Source organism: Ochotona curzoniae, unplaced genomic scaffold, assembly GCF_017591425.1.
Source record: "Ochotona curzoniae isolate NIBS_2020 unplaced genomic scaffold, NIBS_Ocur_1.0 scaffold_4683, whole genome shotgun sequence".
NCBI classification, from domain to species: Eukaryota; Metazoa; Chordata; class Mammalia; order Lagomorpha; family Ochotonidae; genus Ochotona; species Ochotona curzoniae.
In genome coordinates, this window is record NW_024467121.1 from 8,280,767 (window position 1) to 8,299,916 (window position 19,150).

Here is a 19,150-nt window from a genome sequence, read left to right on the forward strand (position 1 = left end):
GTTTTGAGTTTTTATTTTCTGTAGATTGAAATGGTTTCTGAATTCTTCTAGGGTTCTTCCATTTTTCTGCCATGTAACCAATAAGAACAAGAATTGCTCTGTAAACTAGAGCAAGATGACTGGAAAGCAATCAACTGGATTATAATTTCATGGGAAAACTGTTGTGCTTCAACTGTGGTTCACATAGAGGTTCATTCAAACCACTTGATGACCAGAGACATTCAAACTGCAACTTAAGATGTGTGATTGACTTCATGTTGCAAGTAGTGGTTCCCAAGGTAAGAAAACAAAACTCCTCCAGTACAATGAGACTCTTACCTGCTTGTTTTTCCTTGCTTGTGCCCACCTTTATCTCTTAGCAGGATAATGCTGAAATGAGAACTTAAAAATCTGAAAGCTTCTGTAGGTTAACCTGACATACTGGTGGATCTAATATGCCAACTCAAGACTATTTATCCAAAGAGATCCTTTAGCTCATTCACTAGATAACTTTGGCAACCTCCTTAATACACCTGTTGCTCATATGGTAGGAATAATTTCTTTTTAGTTAGTGTCTAGATTCACCTGCTACCATTCTGTTTAAATTTAATATAATCATGGAATCTAGAATGGGTTGCCTTGGGAATTGTTGTCACTTCTGATACACAAAAAATCTCTACACATGTAGTGTCAAGAAGTGCTGTAAGGGGATCGGTGTTGTGCTGAAGTGGGTTCTCTTTCTCTCCCCTTACATTACTCTGAAAAACATCATTTGTGTTGTTTCTGGGGCAAGGAATTGATTCTAAACTCAACCTAGGAACTCTGATCTTTATGGCCCCATATAATTGCCATAGCTACATTGACATTTTTATGTTTAAATTAATTGAATTTTATTTAAAACTCAGTTTTATCTGGCACACTATCCCTACCTCAAGTATACAGTTGCTGTGTGATTTTGTGGCTATCACCACGAACACTGTAGGGTCTATGATAAAGGAAAAAACTTTGTGACTTAGCAATATGAACAAAGGTGACCTAGTGCATGTAGACAACAGAGAGCTAGAAGAGGTGAGGCTGGAGAAGCTAAGAGACCAAGAATGGGCATGAAAAGAACTGAGTTTTAAATAGTGTTTAAGTGAATTTAAATTTCAAAATCTCCAAGTGGCACACTATGGCAAGTATATGGGACCATAAAGACTAGGGTTCCCAGGTTGACTACTTTAGAGCAATGAAAAATTGTGCATTTAAACAGGGCAGAAACAGGCAAGTGAGTCAGAAAATGACAGATTGGTCCTCAAAAAATGACAACACATTGGGCAGGAATGAAAAAGTGGAGGGGGAGGTGATAATTCTATTCTGTGTATATTCTGGGAAACAATGGGTTGAGTATGTACACTGTACTAAGATTTACCTGTGGAAAGCCTACTTTCAATGTCATGGTATTCGGAAGTGATGCTGGTGGGAGATATTTATATGTGAATGAAAGTAGAGCCTCCATGATGGGATTCCTGTGCTCAAAGAAGCGGAGAAGGATTCAGGCTCTCTGTCTCTCTCCCCATCACATGAAGGCACAGCACCACTGGTGTGGGACGTGTCCTCACCAGACACCAAAGCTGCCAGTACCTTGATATTGGACTTGCAGTCTTCAGACCTATGAGAAATAAATGTCTCATCCTAAAGCTGTCTGATCCGTGGTACTGTTAAAGTAGCCCACAGTTTTGGACATATCCTGGCACAATTTTGCAAAGTCAGCTAATTTATGAAGTCATTTTCCTAAGTGAAAAACAGGTATTGGCCATAAAAAGTTGGTGATTAAATGAAAAGCAACCCTTGACAACAATGAACTATTTTTCAGATATTAATTAAAAAAGAAAAGTTTTAAAACCCTATCCATTTCTACTTTCATTTGCATAATGCTCACCTTTCTTTGCAATCCTGCAGGTCATATTTGAATGCAGCTCCTTTGCTGTAAGAAAGCTCAACCAGAACTTTGGGCAGAAAACTAAGCTCTCATTTGCACTGGACCATGCAGCTCATTTCCTGTTGTACAGCAGGATTTGGATCAGAACAAGGGTTTCAGGTCCGGCTTCATTCCTTATTGACTCTAGTCATTTTTCCAAGTTGCACTTCCTTAACATGTAAAAAGGGTGGACCAGTTTTGCCAAAACAGTATTAGTTAAAACTGCAAAGAAAAGCAGGGTGATATTGGGGTGCAACAAGTTAAGCTGCCATTTGCAACACTGGCATCTCAGAGCACTATTCAAGTCAATGGCTACTTTATTTCCAACCCAGGTTCCTACAAAAGCAACTGGGAAGGCAGTGGAAGATGCCCTAAGTCCTCGAGCCCTTGCCACGCATGTGGGAGATTGGAGTTCCTTGCTCCTAGTGCAAACCTGGGCCAGACCTGGCTTTTGTAGCGATTTGGAGAGTGAATCAGAAGATGGAAAACCTCTTGCTCTCTCTTCCTATCTCTCAGTTGCTTTTTCAAACAACTAAAATCTTAAAAAAAAAATGCAAAGAAATATAACTGAAATATGGAGATTTAATGTGGTTGAGGGTTAGTCACCCTCTCGGTCTGAAGAAGCATCAGAGGATTGAATCTTTGATTCCCCCAGACTGTGGTGGGCCAATGTAGGCACTAGGGCCAGAGAGGCGTAGCGAGGCGCTTCAGTCACTGACTTCAGAGACTCAACTCCCTCATCTGTGCAGCGGAAATAACAACACGTCTCTCTCTGCCTTAGTCTCAAGAGAAAATCAACCTGTGGGTGTGAAATCTATTTACAAAGTGAGCTGCATCTAACAATTTATATCATATTCACTTCTCTTCCATGGTTATCCAGATGAGATGAGAATATGAATCATAACTTTGTGACTCTTTGGAAGCACATATCAATACCCAGAATATCATGTGTTCTAAGGGCAAGTTCAGCAGATATTGAAAATTGATCAAACATATATGTCCTGTCAAGACTCACAGATAACTCTGCTAACCACCAGCACCAGTAAATCACCTTGAGCAGAGTTTTAATTACAGGACACTGTTGTGCTCCTCTCATGCAAGGTTTTGTGAGAAACACTAAAAAACAAAGTACTTTATAGTTTAATTCTTTATCAAAAAATTAAAAAAAAAATAAAAGTGACTTGGAAATAATTTTCATTTACCCAGCCTGAGGGGGAAAAAATCAATTGTATAAATGATCTTAAACCTGGAAGTAAAACGAGTTTACTAAATAAAAACATACATAATCCAGTGCCAAAAACTGGTGATCTATACAAATCACCCCAGTTTATTTTTTCCAACAAAAAAGGAAAAATTAATGGTTCAACTGTTCAGTGTTTGAGACCCTGGTAAACAGCATCTGCATGATTCAGTGTAAATGTTCCTATGGGGAGCTCTGAGACCCACACAGCTGGCCCACTGTTCTTCCCAAAGTTAAATAAGGTAGACAACCCATGGAGAACACAGAAATGACATGAGTCAAAGACATTTTAGCACAATACACATTAAAAAAAGTCTATGAAAAATAACCAAATATCTAAAGGAATGAAAACATTCCTATTTTGTTGTTGGTTTTGCTCATCTTAAGTTATTGATTTTTGGTTTTTGAAGTAAACATTTTTTTGTGATTAGGAAGGAGTTGTATGACTTTACAAGTGGAAACCACAGGCCACTGGCTAACTCATACACTATCCCTCCAAGTCAAGTAGCTTTGTTTGCCCCCCAGAAACCCTCTTTCATGATTTTTGTTATGGTTCAAAAAAGTAAATGATTTCAAGTATTCAATTCCTATCAAAAATTGGTATCAAAAGTAATAAAGGACCTAATTTTTATAATTCCATGTTTTAAAAAATAACTTAAGAAGCAAGAGGTCCGGCCCTTTACTTGTATAAATACCACAGCATAACTAGAGTTTCTTAAGACATCGTGGAGAGGAGTCCGTGTTTAGCACCTCAATCATCGATCTTAACGTTGGGAACGTCTCTGATACTGACGGAAGAGTCTTATAAGAAGGTGAGATACTGAAAAAGAAAAGCACAAACAATACACATGAAAATTAACAACATGGTATCTACATTAAAAAAAGGCAGAGACGATTAAGTCCATCTCTATTTTACACCTTTTCCAATACTTCATACGCACATCATATTGGACCATGTTAGAAGGACAAGGAAGAACTATAAATGGAACAGATTCATCTACGGCAATGCACTGTTAACCAGTGCCTGGAAACGCAAATAAACTGCTGGGAAAGACAAACTCTGATTCACCCAGGACTGTCTGTGTGCCTCATGCCCCAGGATGGTTCGTGCCAGACTGGTATTGCGCCAGGCCCCAAATTGTTTGTTTGTTTTTCCTAATTTTTATTTTTCATGATACAGTTCCACAGGCTCAGACTGGATTATTCTTTTTCTAAGATGCAACTACATAGTGCTTACAAGAGAGTGGCTTATTAGTGAAGAAAAAAAAAGGTAAAGGTTAGAAAAACATGTACCATGCAGATGGAAAACAAAAATGAGTAGGAATAGCTATCAAAAACTAGATATAACATACTTGGAATCTAAAACTTTAAAAGGAAACAAAGGATAGTACATATTGATAAGAAGACTGATTCAACAATATGGAACAATCATAAATATATATGCACCCAACATCAGACCATTCAAATATATAAAGCAAATATGATTAGACTAAAGAGACAGATTCCAAATTAATAAGAGTGGGGGACTTCAACATCAAGTGGCATCGATGGACATGTTATCAAGACAGAAAGTCAATAAAATACATCAGTACTGACTACAGAGCAAATAGATCTAACTAACACTTTATAGAACATTTCATCCAGCAACTGCAGAACACACATGCCTTTATGACATGTCTTTATGAAATGCTTTATGAAATGCATTTTCCCTAAGGTTTGGAACAAGACAATGATGTCCACTTTCACCACTCTGACTCTATATATTATCAGAAGTATTAACAAGAACAATTGGAAAGAGAAAGAAGAAAAGGCATCAAAATTGGAAAGGAGGAAACCGAAACATATACATTTGCATCTGACATGATTTTTTTTTTAAAGATTTATTTTTATTATTTTTTCATTGGAAAGGCGGATATACAGAGAGGAGAGACAGAGAGGAAGATCTTCCATCCAATGATTCACTCCCCAAGTGACCGCAACGGGCCGATACTATGCCGATCCGAAGCCAGGAACCTCTTCTGGGTCTCCCACGTGGGTGCAGGGTCCCAAAGCTTTGGGCCGTCCTCCACTGCTTTCCCAGGCCACAGGCAGGGAGCTGGAAGGGAAGCGGGGCCGCCGGGATTAGAACCGGCGCCCATATGGGATCCTGGGTGTGCAAGGCGAGGACCTTTAACCACTTGCGCCACCTCTTTTCACATGGAAAACCGAAACACTCCACCAGGAAGTTGTTAGAGCTAATAAACCAATTCAGTAAAGCTACAGGACACAAATTCAATATCCAAGAAAGTAGCACTTTATATACCAAGAATAATCTTGCTAAAAGGTATCTGACCAGATACCCTATCAAGAAAGAAATATCATCCATTCATTGAAAAAAATTAAATATTTAGTAATAGATTTAACCAGAAAAATGAAACATCTCTTCAGTGAAAATTACAAGACTGATGACAGAAATTATCAACAACATAAAAATGAAAAGAAATTTTTTCCTGGATTGAAAAACTAGTCTTATTAAAATGTACATATTATCAACAAATTCAAGGCAATGGCCACAAAAAAAATTCTTAAAATACGGAATCATAAAAGACCTAGTACAGCCACAGCAATCCTGACCTTACACTATGCCAAAAATAAAATGGACATTTAGATTAATGGAATAGAATATAGAACACAGAAATTAATCGACATACATACAGACAATTGATTTTTGACAAAGGTGCCCAAGAGCATACACTGAAGGAGGGTCTTTTCAATAAAGAATGCCGGAAAAACTAGACGTACATATTAGAAGAATGATGTTAGATCTCTACCTCTCCCATCCATCAATGCAAGATGGACCAAAGACCTAAAGGTAAGAACACAAATTATGAAACTTTTCAAAAAAAAATGTAGAAAAACACTTCAAGACATTGGTTTAGATGATGATTTCATGGTTAAGATCCCAAAGACACAGGCAACAAAAGCAAAACTATATAAAACTCAGAAGCTATATAAAACACAGCAAAGGAAACAATATTGTGATGAGACATGCAATAGAATGGTTGAAAAAAATTGTAAGCAAGTCATGTGGCAAGGCATATAGAATATATCACAAACTGAAAAAAAAACTTCAGCAACAAAAACTATCCAGTTAACAGGCAGAGATGAAAAATCACTATGTTAAAAAGATTTTAGGAGAATCAAGTTGGCAGAATAGGGTGAGGACATGTTTAAATAGATAGAAAAACAGTAGCCAGGGTGAAGCACAGAGGGGACATTCCAGGAAATGGGAGAGGACAGACTGATGAAAGAGGAGTACCTGGAGGCTGATGGACTCAGGAAAGCAGCAGAGACACTGGTGTGATGTTGCAGTGACCAGATACCTCAGCAGAATTCAGCCAGTGGTGATCTGAACTGCACCAGCATCCAGGTAAGAAGGGGAATTCACCAGGAGTTCAGGAGGTGAACCCAGACAAAGAACTGCCTATCCTGATAGTTTGATTTGGCCAGGAACAGAGACAGAGCAGCAGATTCCAAATAGGCAGTGTGGGGACAGGGTGGATTTCACAGCCCAAATCCCTGGTAAAACCGCATAGGGTGCCATCTTGTATACGGAGGCAAAGGCAAAGTGGGACAGGAATGCACATGCACTAAACTGGGAGTGAACTCATTTCTGGCTCAGGGAGTTTCAATGGCCTGACATCCCACAGTTTCCACCCTCCCCTAACCCCACTCCCCTCACTGAGTTCTCCCATATAATTACAACAGAATAGTTCCCCTTAAAAAGTCATAAGTTTGTCATTGTGGACATTGACAACTGCAGAGTCCAACATCCCACTATAAAGACACATCCAACAGTCACTGAAAGTCCATCCTCGATCTGGAAGTAGAGACGCACTGCACCTTATCCTCACATCTGGACATGTCAGTCTCCACTACACAGTCACTAAAACCCCTCAAGCGAAAAGCCAAAACAAATTCAACAACAAGAAAAACAGAAATTTACAATCCATGAAATTAAACAACATGCCATTGGACATGATAGTCTCTGTTACACAGTTACTATACATCCCCTTAAAGGAAATTCTGCAGCGAAGCCATCTGGTCCAGGGCTTATCTTGGTTGGGAGAGATTTAATACTGATTTAATCTTCATCATTGATATATGTCTATTTAGATTATTAATTGCCTCATGATTCAGTTTTGATGGACTGTATGTGTCCAAAAATCTATCCATTTCTTCTAGATCCTTTGATTTGTTGGCATAGTCACTTGTAATAGTTCATGATAATACTATGTATGTCTGAGGTTTCTGTTATTATACTTTCCTGTTCATCTCATCCTATTGATTCATATCTTTTCCCTTGTTTTGATTAGCTGGGGTAGTGGATTGTCTATTTTGTTGATTTTCTCAAAGAACCTGCTCTTTGATTTAATGATCTTCTGTATTGCTCTTTTTTGTCTCTATTTGGTTTATTTCCTCCCTTATGCTTTTCCAATTTATTAACATAAGCAGTGATTGAGATGAACTTGCTTCTTAACACTGCCTTGTTCATGTCCCATTAGTTTTGGCATGTTGATGCTTTTGTTTCAAGCAAATTTTTAATTTCCCCTTTGATCTTTCCTATAACCCATTGTTCATTTAGCAACATATTATTCAGTCTCTAAGTCTTTGAGAATCTTCTGGAATATTCTAAGCTATCAGTCTCCAGTTTTACTCCATGATGATCTGAGAAGATGCATGGTATAATTTTGATTTTAAAAATTTGCTGAGGGTTATTCTGTGGCTTATAACATGGTCAATTCTGGATAATGCTCCATGTACTGATGGGGAAAAAAAGTGTATTCTTAGTCTACAGCATGAAAAGTATGTAGATATCAGGCCCGGCGACATGGCCTAGCAGCTAAAGTCCTTACCTTGAACATGCCGGGATCCCATATGGGCACTGGTCCTAATTTTGGCTGCTCCACTTCCTATCCAGCTCCCTGCTTGTGGCCTGGGAAAGCAGTCGAGGACAGCCCAATGCTTTGGGACCCTGCACCCGTGTGGGAGACCTGGAAGAGGCTCCTGGCTTCGGATTGGCTCAACTACAACTCCTGGCTTTGGATTGGCATAGCACCGGCCGTTGCGGTCTCTTGGGGAGTGAATCATTGGATGGAAGATCTTCCTCTCTGTCTCTCCTCCTCTCTGTATATCTGACTTTGCAATAAAAATGAATAAATAAATCTTTTTTAAAAAGTGTGTAGATATCAATTAAGTCCATTTGTTCTAATGTTTGGGTGAGCTCTATTGTTTCTTTGCTGAGTTCCTGACCTGTTAATCTGTTCATTGATGTTAATGGGGTATTAAGATTCCCCACTATTATTATATTGGAATCTATTTCTTCCCTTAAATCCATCAATATTTGTTTCACATAGCTAGGTGCCCTAGTATTTGGTGCATATACATTTATCATGGTGATCTTTTCTTGCTGAATGGATCCTTCGATCATTATGTGGTATCTTTCTTCATCTCTTTTAATGTTTTTCACATCAAAGTCTATATTATCTAAGAATACTATGCCAGCTTGATGTTCCTTTCCATTAGCCTGGAATATCTTTTTCCATCCTTTCTCTTTCAGTTTCAGCCTATCTTTGTTGGTGAGATGTGTCTCTCGTAAGTAACCGATGGTAGGCTTTTGTTCTTTGATCCAGTCTGCATCTCCGTCATTTGATGGATGAGCTCAAGCCATTTACATTCAGGGTTAATACAGATAGGTAGTAATTTGATCCTGTCATTTTAGCAATGAGTTGTTCATTGTTTGGTTTACTCTTCTTTTGTTGTTGTTTTATTGGTATGTTTTCCATATTTGCCTTTGGTTTTGGTACATGCTATTCCTATTATCTGTCAGTAGAACACCTTTTAGCATCATTTGTAGGGCAGGTCTTGAAGAGGCATATTCTTTGACATTTTCCTTCCTGTGGAAGAGTTTCATTTCATTTTAAAGACAAAGGAAAGTTGTACCAGGTAAATTGTTCTGGACAATTTTTCCCCTTTAAAATCTGGAATATGTCACTCCATTCTCTTCTGGTGTATAGAGTTTCCTCAGAGAGATCAGCTGTGAGTCTGACGGGCTCTTCTACATGCCAAATGATTTTTTCATGTGCAAATTTAAGGATCTTTTCCTTATGTTTGACTGAAAAGAGCTTAATTATCATGTGTGGTAGCAAAGTTCCCTTTCAGTCAATTGTATTGGCAGTTCTGTGCCCCTCCTGGATGCTGTTTCCCAATTCCTTCTTCATATTAAGGAAGTTTTCATTTATTATTTCATCGAATACATCTTTAAACCCAGATTATCTTTCTGTACTTCTGGAACTCCTATAACGCTTATATTTAGCCTCTTAGTATTGTCTCTTAATTCTTGAATACTTTTTTTGGCTTAAGTCAGATCCATTTCCAGCTTTTCAGTTATTTTCCCATTTTGGCAAGAATTATCTTCCAATTCTGAGATCTTTTCTTCTGCCTCATTCATTCCATTATTGAGGCTTTCCACTGAATCAATTTGCTCCATTGTGTTTTTATTCCTAAAATATCAGCTTTCATTTGATCCAGTGTTGCTATTTCCTTTGTGATATATTCCTTAAATTCCTTGAACTCCTATATGTGCTTATTGTTTAAAAAGCTTTATAACAAGTTTTTGAAATTCCTTATCACCTATTTTCTCAATGTCTTACTCAATTAATCCTGAGCTTGACAAGGGTTTTTTGCTCCTTTGTGTGGAGGCATCCACCTGTAGTATTCATTGTGCCTCTGTCTCTTCTTTTGCTCTTGATCATTACTATTCTGGTTAGCAGATTCCTCTCCACTAGTCTACAGGTCAATTTTATTGACTGTGTTTGGTACCCAGTTCTTCGTTTGCAATCACTGGTGCTACTTCCTCCAGCAAGTTTTATTCTTGGGCTCTTGTGCTAGGCTTCTACCATGATCTCTGTAGCTCCAGCTCCTAATTCACCACCCTCCACTCCCTGTGATCCCACGCTATAGCTGCACCCTTGCCTGCACAGCCTTTCCCACTCCAGGCTCAAGCACTGCCCAGGATTAAGGAAATGCTAATCTTAAATTGCTGGGTGCTAGTCTTGATGGAACCTGTTGGTCTTTCAGTTTGAGTGCTACCCAGACCCATGCTGGTTGGAAACAGTAGGATATCAAGTTGGTACTGAGTTCCCTGTGGGACCAATGCAATGTGCTGAGCCAGAATTGATTTTGCTCTTGGCCTAGCATGTGCTCAACTCACTCTTGTCCTTCTGGTCCCTTGGCCTTTGTTACAGTGCACAAAATGGTGGTTGATCACTCTTGGCTTAGCGCACGTGGCAGCGCACTGTTGTCCCTCTGGTCCTGCAGCCTTTGCTGCAGTGCACAAAATGGCCCCTTATGTGGCACTGGTGGAGTTCTTGGTCTGCTGGTTGTTAGTTCTCATAGCCACCTGGACCTACTTTGGTTGGAACCCACAGAATGCAAAATTGGTACTGATTTCTCTCTGGGACCAACACAAGCAGCTAAACCAGGATTTATTTCACTCCTGGCTTAGCATGTGCACAGCTCATTATTGTTCTTCTGGTCCCTCAGCCTTTGCCACAGTGCACAAAATGGCAGCGGATTACTCCTGGCTTAGCATTCATGCAACTCACTTGTCCTTCCGGTCCTGGAGCCTTTACCACAGCACAAAAAGAATGGTGCCCTATGTGGCGCTGGTGGGGGTGTTTGGGCCATGAAATTCACCCTATTCATGCACTGCTGCTTGGGTCTGCTGCTCCATCTCTACTCATGGTCAGATCAAACAAATCAGCAGGATGGGCAGCTCTTTGCCTTGATTCATTTCCTGATATCCTGGTGAACTGCCCTTCCCACCTGGTCATCAGAGGAGCTTTGATCACCAATTGTCCACAGCTGACTGCTGCTCGTGTATATGGTCACTACAACACTACTCCGTTGTCTTTGCTGCTCCCCTGTCTCCGTGGGTCTCCAGGTGTCCCTCTGCCCTGGGCCTGTCCTCTTCTATTTCCTAAAATCTGTCCTCTCTGCTTTACCACTCCCTCCCACCCCCCAACTCACAACTAATTATTCTCCATCAATTTAAAGCTGTCCTCATCTTATACTGCCATCTTGCTCCTCCTCTAGTATGGAAATTTCTTTAAAAAAAAATTGAAGTGGAACTGCCATATGATTCAGCAATCCTACTACTGGAAATACACACAAAAGACAAGAAATCACAATATCAAGGAAATATCTGTCTCATGTATATTTATGGCAGCATTGCTTGCAATCACTAAGATGGGGAGTCAATCAAGGTATCCATCATCAATGAACAGATAAAGAAAATGCAGTGGATTATTCTGAACACAGAAGAGTGGTGGAAAGGCTAAGAGGACAGAGAGTGTTGGATGAGTAAAAATCAGGGTTAGACCAAAGAAGAAAGTTCCTAGTGTTACACAGCATAGTAAGAAGACTGTGATCTGCAATAGCCTAGTATATCTCATAAAACCAAATACAAAGAGGTCTAGGCCCGCAGTGATAAAATATCTTTAAAGGGGGAAATGCTGACTATCCTGCATTGATCAGAATACGCTGTATACATGCAATGAAGTGTCACACTGTAGCCCATAAATATGTGCCCTTATGATTAACAACAAAAAAAAAAAGGTTTTTTTAAGACTATGTAAGATCAAATACAAGATCTGCTGATTCTTAGCTGACCATGAATCCATCTGTGAGTTTAACGTCATACTCTCCTCTCCTGGGCTTCTGAAGACAAGAGCCAAGAAAGATCATAGCCTGCTGGACTTCGTGCTAACAGTGACTGTTAGGTGTAATTCTTGGCTGGTGCTTACCAGCTCACATACATTCCTTGTCTAATGTACAATAAAAAGTCACATTCTCAACACAAGCACAGTGAAATAACATCAGAATAAAGCTAGGTGGTTTTCTCTAACTGGTAACTCAAAGTCACTCTGGAACACACAACGTGGGAAAAAAGCCTACCTGGGCCAACAGAAAGAGAACTGCTTGTAGAAACGAGACATTTTAACTATTCTTTCACAGATCATTTTCTTTATTTGATTCATACATTCACCCACAAAGGGTCATCTGCAATACAACCTTTTTAAACTTGTAAAAGATTAATTAGCTTGTATCAAATATCAACTGGAAAATGAGCATAACCATTCACTTTCAAATAGCACCAAAATAACGAGCACCCTCTTCCTCCACAACGCCCCAGCCTTCTGTCCATCCCATCAAGTATTTACCTTTTTAGGTTCATCCAGCTTTTGGCCATTTTGCTAAAAGCCTCTGAACCAGGAGCCGTCATAGCTTCAAAATCAACTAACTGAAAAAAGAAAGAAATTTGGGATCTGATTAAATATTAAGGAGAAAGGCTCCACTTGTTTAACTCATACACCTTAACAATAACAAGAACAAAAATTCCAACCACAGGGATTGGAATTTCACAGAAGCCAAGCATTTCCCCCTTCCAACACCAACATACCTTCCCTTTGGGAATTTTTCCTGCTACTTCTTTTCCACTAGCCATCAGCGCTCCCACGATGACTGAATAAGCAATTACACTATTTAAATAAAGGACAAGCATCAGTTGGTCCTGGTCTACAAACATTTGTCATGTTAAATCTCCCATCGTTAAGACATGAGAATTCCTTGGCATTACACAGTATATACTTAATTAAATAGCAGAACGCATCTACTTAAAATATTTGAATGTGCTACTAAAAATATTGACTGATTTATCAATTTAAAAGTAAATGTCACCAAGAGCATTTTTTCTCAGAAAGAAAAACTACTCTTTTTAGTAGGAATTTTCACTCTGGGACTGGCATGATGTCTCAACTGATTGGTCCTTCCTCTGCAAATGCCAGCATCCCACATGGACACCAGTTCATGTCCTGAGTGCGCCACTTCTATCCAGCTCCCTGCTTGTGGCCTGGGAAAGCAGCAGAGGATGGCACAAAGCCTTGGGACCCTGCACCCATGTGGGAGACCTGAAAGAATCTCCTGGTTCCTGACTTCTTATTGGCTCAGGTCTGGCCATTGCAAACATCGGGGAGTAAGCCAGCAGATGGAGGATTTTTCTCTTTGTCTCTCCTGAACTGTAAAATCTGCCTTTCAAATAAGAATAAATAAATCTTTTTCAAAAATAAACTCCCTCTACTTGTTTTCCTCAAAATGGGAAACGTTCCTGATGTGGCTGGTGTGGTGATTTACCATGCTAACCCTCTGCCAGCAGTGCAAGCATTCCCTATGGGCATAGGTTCAAGTCCCAGTTGTTCCACTTGTGACCCAGCTCCTTGCTGTGGAAGGCAGCAGAGAATGGCTCTAGGCCTTGGGCTGCCGCACCCTTATGGGAGACCTAGGAAAAGCTCCTGGCTCCTGACTTTTGGGGTCCAACCATAGGGGAAATGAACCAGTAGATGGAAGATCTCTCTCTCTTCTGTCTCTTTAGATCTGCTTCCAAGATAATTAAAAAAAAAAATGTTTCTTTTGCACATTAGCAATTTCATAAGGCCTGGCTCTCAAATGGATACATGTCACAAATGTAATAAATACAACTGTGTATTAGCCTTCTTTTTTTGTTTAAATACAGAACGCTTCATAAATTTGCATGTCATCCTTGAGCAGGGACCAGGCTAATCTTTTCTATATTGTTCCAATTTTAGTATATGTGCTGCTGAAGCAAGCACAGCCTTATTTCTTATGCACTAAAAATATTGTCTTCCAAAATGGGGGAGGAGAGAGCAGAACTTATTCTGAAACTGTGTTAACAGGCTGCTGTATTTGAATTCTGGGGAGTGTGTGCAAATCACTGGGGGTTCCATAGTGACTGCTTGAGGCTGACGAATGGGTAGAATATCTCTGAGGGCCTCTCAGAGCCTCACTGGGCAACAAGTCTGCTGTCCTGGTCCCTCCTGGACAAGTGTAGGGCAGCAGGTGTGCAGGGCTAGGGTAGGAGACATTGGGAAGAGGCCATGCTTCTGCTCCTGGTAAGAAGAGACACGGTTGGCTGGTTCCGGGTGTGGGGGCAAAACTGGCCTAGTAGGTCTTGGCATTGGAACCATGGTAATGTGCCTTTCTCAAAACCACCCAAACTAGGGGCCTAGCTTTTCAATGAGGGTAGCCTCAATGGGAGATAGAACAACACAAACCCTAACCTTCAGAGCAAACTCCCAGAAGCACGAAGGAAAGGCAATCCGTTTGCAGGGGTTGTCTACCAGGGATCTCATGAAGGCTACGGGCATGTGCACTGCATCTTTGGGAGCCTGGGATGGAGATAAAGGAGGCAGAAGCAGGCAGGTGTCATGTAAGGCTATTATGAGGACACAGGGGATAGCTGGAGGGGGAAACTTAGGGCAGCGAATGGAGAGACAAGGAGACAAATCCAGGCAGAGCAGGGACCAGCACTGTACATGACACACCCTGGCTTGCAGTTGAATTCACTGGCTCTGGAGAGCTGCTAAAGATCTGTGTGTTGGGCCCAGCGGCATGGCCTAGCAGCTAAAGTCCTCACCTTGAATGCGCTGGGATCCCATATGGGCGCCGGTTCTAATCCCGGCAGCCCCACTTCCCATCCAGCTCCCTACCTATTGCCTGGGAAAGCAGTTGAGGACACCCCCAAAGCTTTGGGATCCTGCACCCGCATGGGAGACCTGGAAGAGGTTCCTGTTTCCCAGCTTCGGATCGGCACAGCACCAACCGTTACAGTCACTTGGGGAGTGAATCATCGGACGGAAGATCTTCCTCTCTGTCTCTCCTCCTCTCTGTATATCTGACTTTGTAATGAAAATAAGTGAATCTTAAAAAAAAAAAAAAGATCTATGTGTTTAGGAGAGAAGGAGCAGTCTGGAGGCAGGGAGATGAGTCAGAAACATCAGGGCAGGAAATGCAAAGGTGTGAACTACAGGGATAGCAGGGAGTCTAAGGACAGGAAGACCTGTCAAGAAGCTAAAAGAACAGGCATTAGTCTAAATAGGGACTGAAATGGCACTTCCTTTGATGCCACTTGAGCCATCCGTTAGCCACTTCAATGACACATGCGAGGTGTCTGTCAGAGAGCCCACAGAAACAACCGACTGAAGGTAGAGGACACAGGTGTTAGATCCCTTATTCCTGCAATAGACACAATACCAACCGCTGACCACATAATACTTATGTTTCTACTTTGCTTCAGTGCTTTTTAAACATGATAGCAAAATTCACAACCAAATTAGGGGCAGCAGGTTTTAAAGGTAAAGACAGTCAAGCATGATACTTTTAGCAAATCATCCCAAGTTCAAATATTTGGGAAGGATGGCAATATGTCACACAGTACAGGAAACAGAATAAAATGAAGATTACACACATAACCTTAGAAAAAACTCCTTGATGTACTCATGTAAGCAGTAGGAATTTATTCAAAATAAGAGACAGTAAGGAATGACTGGTGACCCCAAAGTATAAAACATTTGGTTAAAAGTTAACTAATGGTTGATAAGGGAGTGACAATGAAAACTGACAATTCACATAAACAATGGAGGATACAACAATAAACCTTCAATGGGTTTTTGTTGAATAAATGGATCCCTAACTTTCAGAATTCTTTTGATGGTGATAATCAAGGAATAATTTCAATGTGGATCCTAACCCCAAAATAGGGAACTCTTTGCCATTTCTTTGTACATTTCTGTACCAATATCCACAATAGACATTAAGAGCAAACAGGGAAATATTTTAGAATGTAAATTATAGGATATTACTCACCTGGATCCCCGAGACAATGGCATTAAATTATAAAAGTAATAAACTAAGGACAAGATTAAGTTGCAGACAGCATCAGCCTCCTGGGAAAAAGAAGACACAGAATCATGAACTCATACCCTAGATTACATGCTGATCTCCCACTGGCGACAGGACACAGAAAAATCACTGACATCGGGAAAAGTACCGTTCCACTTTTCTCTTAGAAGAACCACTTCCCATACTCTTGGATAGTCTGTAAATAATTCCCCCTAATTAGAGGACTTTATATCAATACAGCTTCATTTCAAACAATTCCCAAATTTTCCTAAAACTACAACCTTAAGATAAATATAAAACTTCTTTTACATTATGTCAAAATAAGTTATAATTTAAAAATGTAAAAGTACTCATCAATCTCTAACACACTCTTCCAAACATTTTCTCCATCCAGAAGATTCTGAGCTCTCCCCACTTCATGCTGACACATGATAAATATACTTGCTTATGTATACAGATTTATATGTTTAATCATATGAAAAATTATATGAATAAGGCTCAGAGAAATAAAGTGACTTCTTGAGGGCCAGAGGTTCCTATTGCAGAGTAGGACAGCCAACGGAAACCAGCTACCACAGATACAAGTTACAGTTGGCCTACAAGGTGCCCACCCTCTAGTCTGAGCAGGCAACCAAGGCCACGAGGCCACAGACCAGGAAAGGCTCACTGAAGTCCATAACATACATTAACCAATCAAAATATATCATCTAGTTTAAATTCAAAAACTCGGTGCAAATCCATAGTTATAAGCAATAAACTTAGTGAAGGGAAGAAAAATGGAAGAAAAAGCTGAAGGATGGACCATCTTCATGACACACTAACCTTTTCATGTAAATCTCCCTAAAGCTCAAATGTGCAAGATGCAACACAGCAATGATAGTTATGTTACACATGTATTCTCTCCACTCCCCCAACACCCCAATTATCATGAGTTACTAAATGTGGGAGTTTGGGCCTATAAGAATATTAGAAAAGAAATATTTCAATTGGGCTTTATTTATAAGACAAGTAATATCAACACAAGGGCAGAGTTTTGTACAAATTTACAAGAGAATCACAGCAGACCAGAAAAAAAAATAGGAAATATGTGAAACCCACCCCAAATTCTGAAGAAAGAATCAATACTTTTCCTTTTGCTGTCAGATCTTTATAAAGTGCATCTATTTCGGCATGATATAATTGTGTTCTTTCTTCTGTGGTTTGAGTTTCCACAGAAAATAGTATATTACCAACTCTGAAAATACAAAAGTAAGTTTCAAAGGCATGTATTATATAGTTCAAAGAGTCAAATACAGAATGTTAAAAAAAATCAAACAGTATGCTGATGTGGCATTAAGCATATGCAGGAAATACCTTACCTTACTAATTATAGGCAGTAAGTATGTTTCACAAGAACACATTTTTTTTCCCCATAAAATGTGATACTTTCCCCACATTAAATAGATATCCACCCATTCACATTAAGTCTAACCATATGTATTCATTATGAGCTTATAAACTAAGTAGTAAGGAACACAAATACATAATAAAGAATGCATGTAAACTCCAACTGAATATTTTTGCATCAGAACTGAAGATCAGGAGCAAGAACTGTGTGTAGGAAGAAAGCTCAGGGACTCTGCTGTTTTTAACCTTATGCTGCATGGTCAGTTCCATCAGCACAAGGTTTTTCTTAGTTCCTAGATCCTACACAAAGAGCACAGCTGCTGCCTTTGTTGAGGAAGGGAGAGAGAAAGGAGGCCATGAATTACTACAAGCACACAGTGAGGGCTATATCACAGCTTTTTGAGGTGAAAAAGGGGGAGAGCGGATGTCACTTGGAAGACGTGGAGACAACACAGACCGGTGAAGTGGAGTGGAACAGTCAGACTGTCAGACCAGGCTTCCAGAGTGTTCACGCAGGCTCTGTATGCAGCCACACTGTGAGAAGCTTTGTGTGCCTGGCATGGTTGTACAGTGAAAAAGAAAATCCTAACTGGTCAGTGAAAGAAGCTGTTAATATTCATGTAACAGAATACTATGTGGTTACCAAAATGTAAGAATATGACTTGCAAAATGATCATAATGTAAAATAAGAAATGAAACATGCTATTAATAGCATGTATAGAATAATCTGTTTTTAAATAACACACAACTTAGTTTACTTTTTCTTATTAATTTTGCCCCTCTGTGATATTCTATAATTTTCTACAAATAGACTGTGCCACTCTTGTAACAATTAAAACTTTTTAAGAAATACTTAAATCTTCTAAAAATTGCAATCTACTATGAAAATTGAAATCTATTACTTTTTAATCCTATGACAGTTTTCAATATGCCAGACTCTTGGTTGATTATTTTATGAGTATTAGCCTTCCTCCACTGCAATGAACTTCAAGAACCCAGAAGAATGTTCTTACAACTTATTTCAGACACTAAATTTTATAAAGAGAAAGTCAGATTTAGGACCATTAGAAAGTATATCTGCTGACTCAGTACTCCATGTTACCATGGAGGTAAGTGTGCTGGGCCTCCACGCTCCTCAGCTCAGAACTCTGCGATAATATGAATTAGATGCGATCTTCCTGACACTGGTCTCTGCTTCAACACTCCCACCCAAGGATCATACGTACTTGTCCCCTGTGATAGTAATTGTGAATCCATCATATTCCTTCCCTTGGTCCTTGAGGCTGGGAACTTTTGTGTTCACGGTGAACCCGTCCTTTGTTTTGGTATTAAACTGCTTTTGGGGAAAAGGAAAAATCACGTTACTAACGTGCCATTGATGCAGTGTGAGCCTCTAGCTCAGTCTGTGATGCCGACAGACTGAGGTGTTCTTAACAAGGCCACGGAAGTTACCTCTTGCAACAGACCACATACTCTCCACCTGCCAACCAGTGATCAAGGCCACCTCTTCCTGTCCTGTGGCCCCCAATCAAATTCCCTGTGACTTCCACCAAACACCAGCAGAGAACCTCAGCACAAAAAGCTCAGAGGCTTACAACCGACAAGGAGCACTGCTACCTTCTAAGAGCTCCTTCTGGATTTTTCTCATGCCCATCTTGGAGGGCAGCACATTTGACTGCTGGTCAAACAGCTGCACCCAACATCCTGTAAGCTAAAAAAGTAATTTATATCCATGCTGGCAGATCTTCAAATAGCACTGATTTTCCCAAGAAATGGCCAGAATTAAA

At 40.0% G+C, this 19,150-nt stretch overlaps 1 protein-coding gene and 1 non-coding gene across 11 annotated transcripts in view; both read right to left on the reverse strand.

The window, feature by feature from the left end:
- Positions 1-3,230: 3,230 nt before the first annotated feature.
- TTC13 (tetratricopeptide repeat domain 13) overlaps positions 3,231-19,150 on the reverse strand; it is a 69,751-nt gene continuing 53,831 nt past the window's right edge. For 5 of the 10 annotated variants that reach the window (XM_040968144.1, XM_040968140.1, XM_040968138.1 and 2 more), the window contains 6 exons: positions 18,590-18,696; positions 17,076-17,211; positions 15,942-16,021; positions 12,682-12,760; positions 12,443-12,522; positions 3,231-3,999 (listed from right to left, as the gene is read on the reverse strand). In XM_040968144.1, coding sequence (XP_040824078.1) covers positions 3,885-3,999; positions 12,443-12,522; positions 12,682-12,760; positions 15,942-16,021; positions 17,076-17,211; positions 18,590-18,696 — 597 coding nt within the window. In that variant the 3' untranslated portion in view covers positions 3,231-3,884. Of the gene's footprint in view, positions 4,000-12,442; positions 12,523-12,681; positions 12,761-15,941; positions 16,022-17,075; positions 17,212-18,589; positions 18,700-19,150 lie in introns of all 10 variants that reach the window. The other 5 variants (XM_040968143.1, XM_040968139.1, XM_040968142.1 and 2 more) reach the window with 1 other exon arrangement.
- Positions 13,782-13,888, reverse strand: LOC121148266. The gene has a single exon (XR_005882542.1). It is a non-coding gene; the product is annotated as a U6 spliceosomal RNA (small nuclear RNA).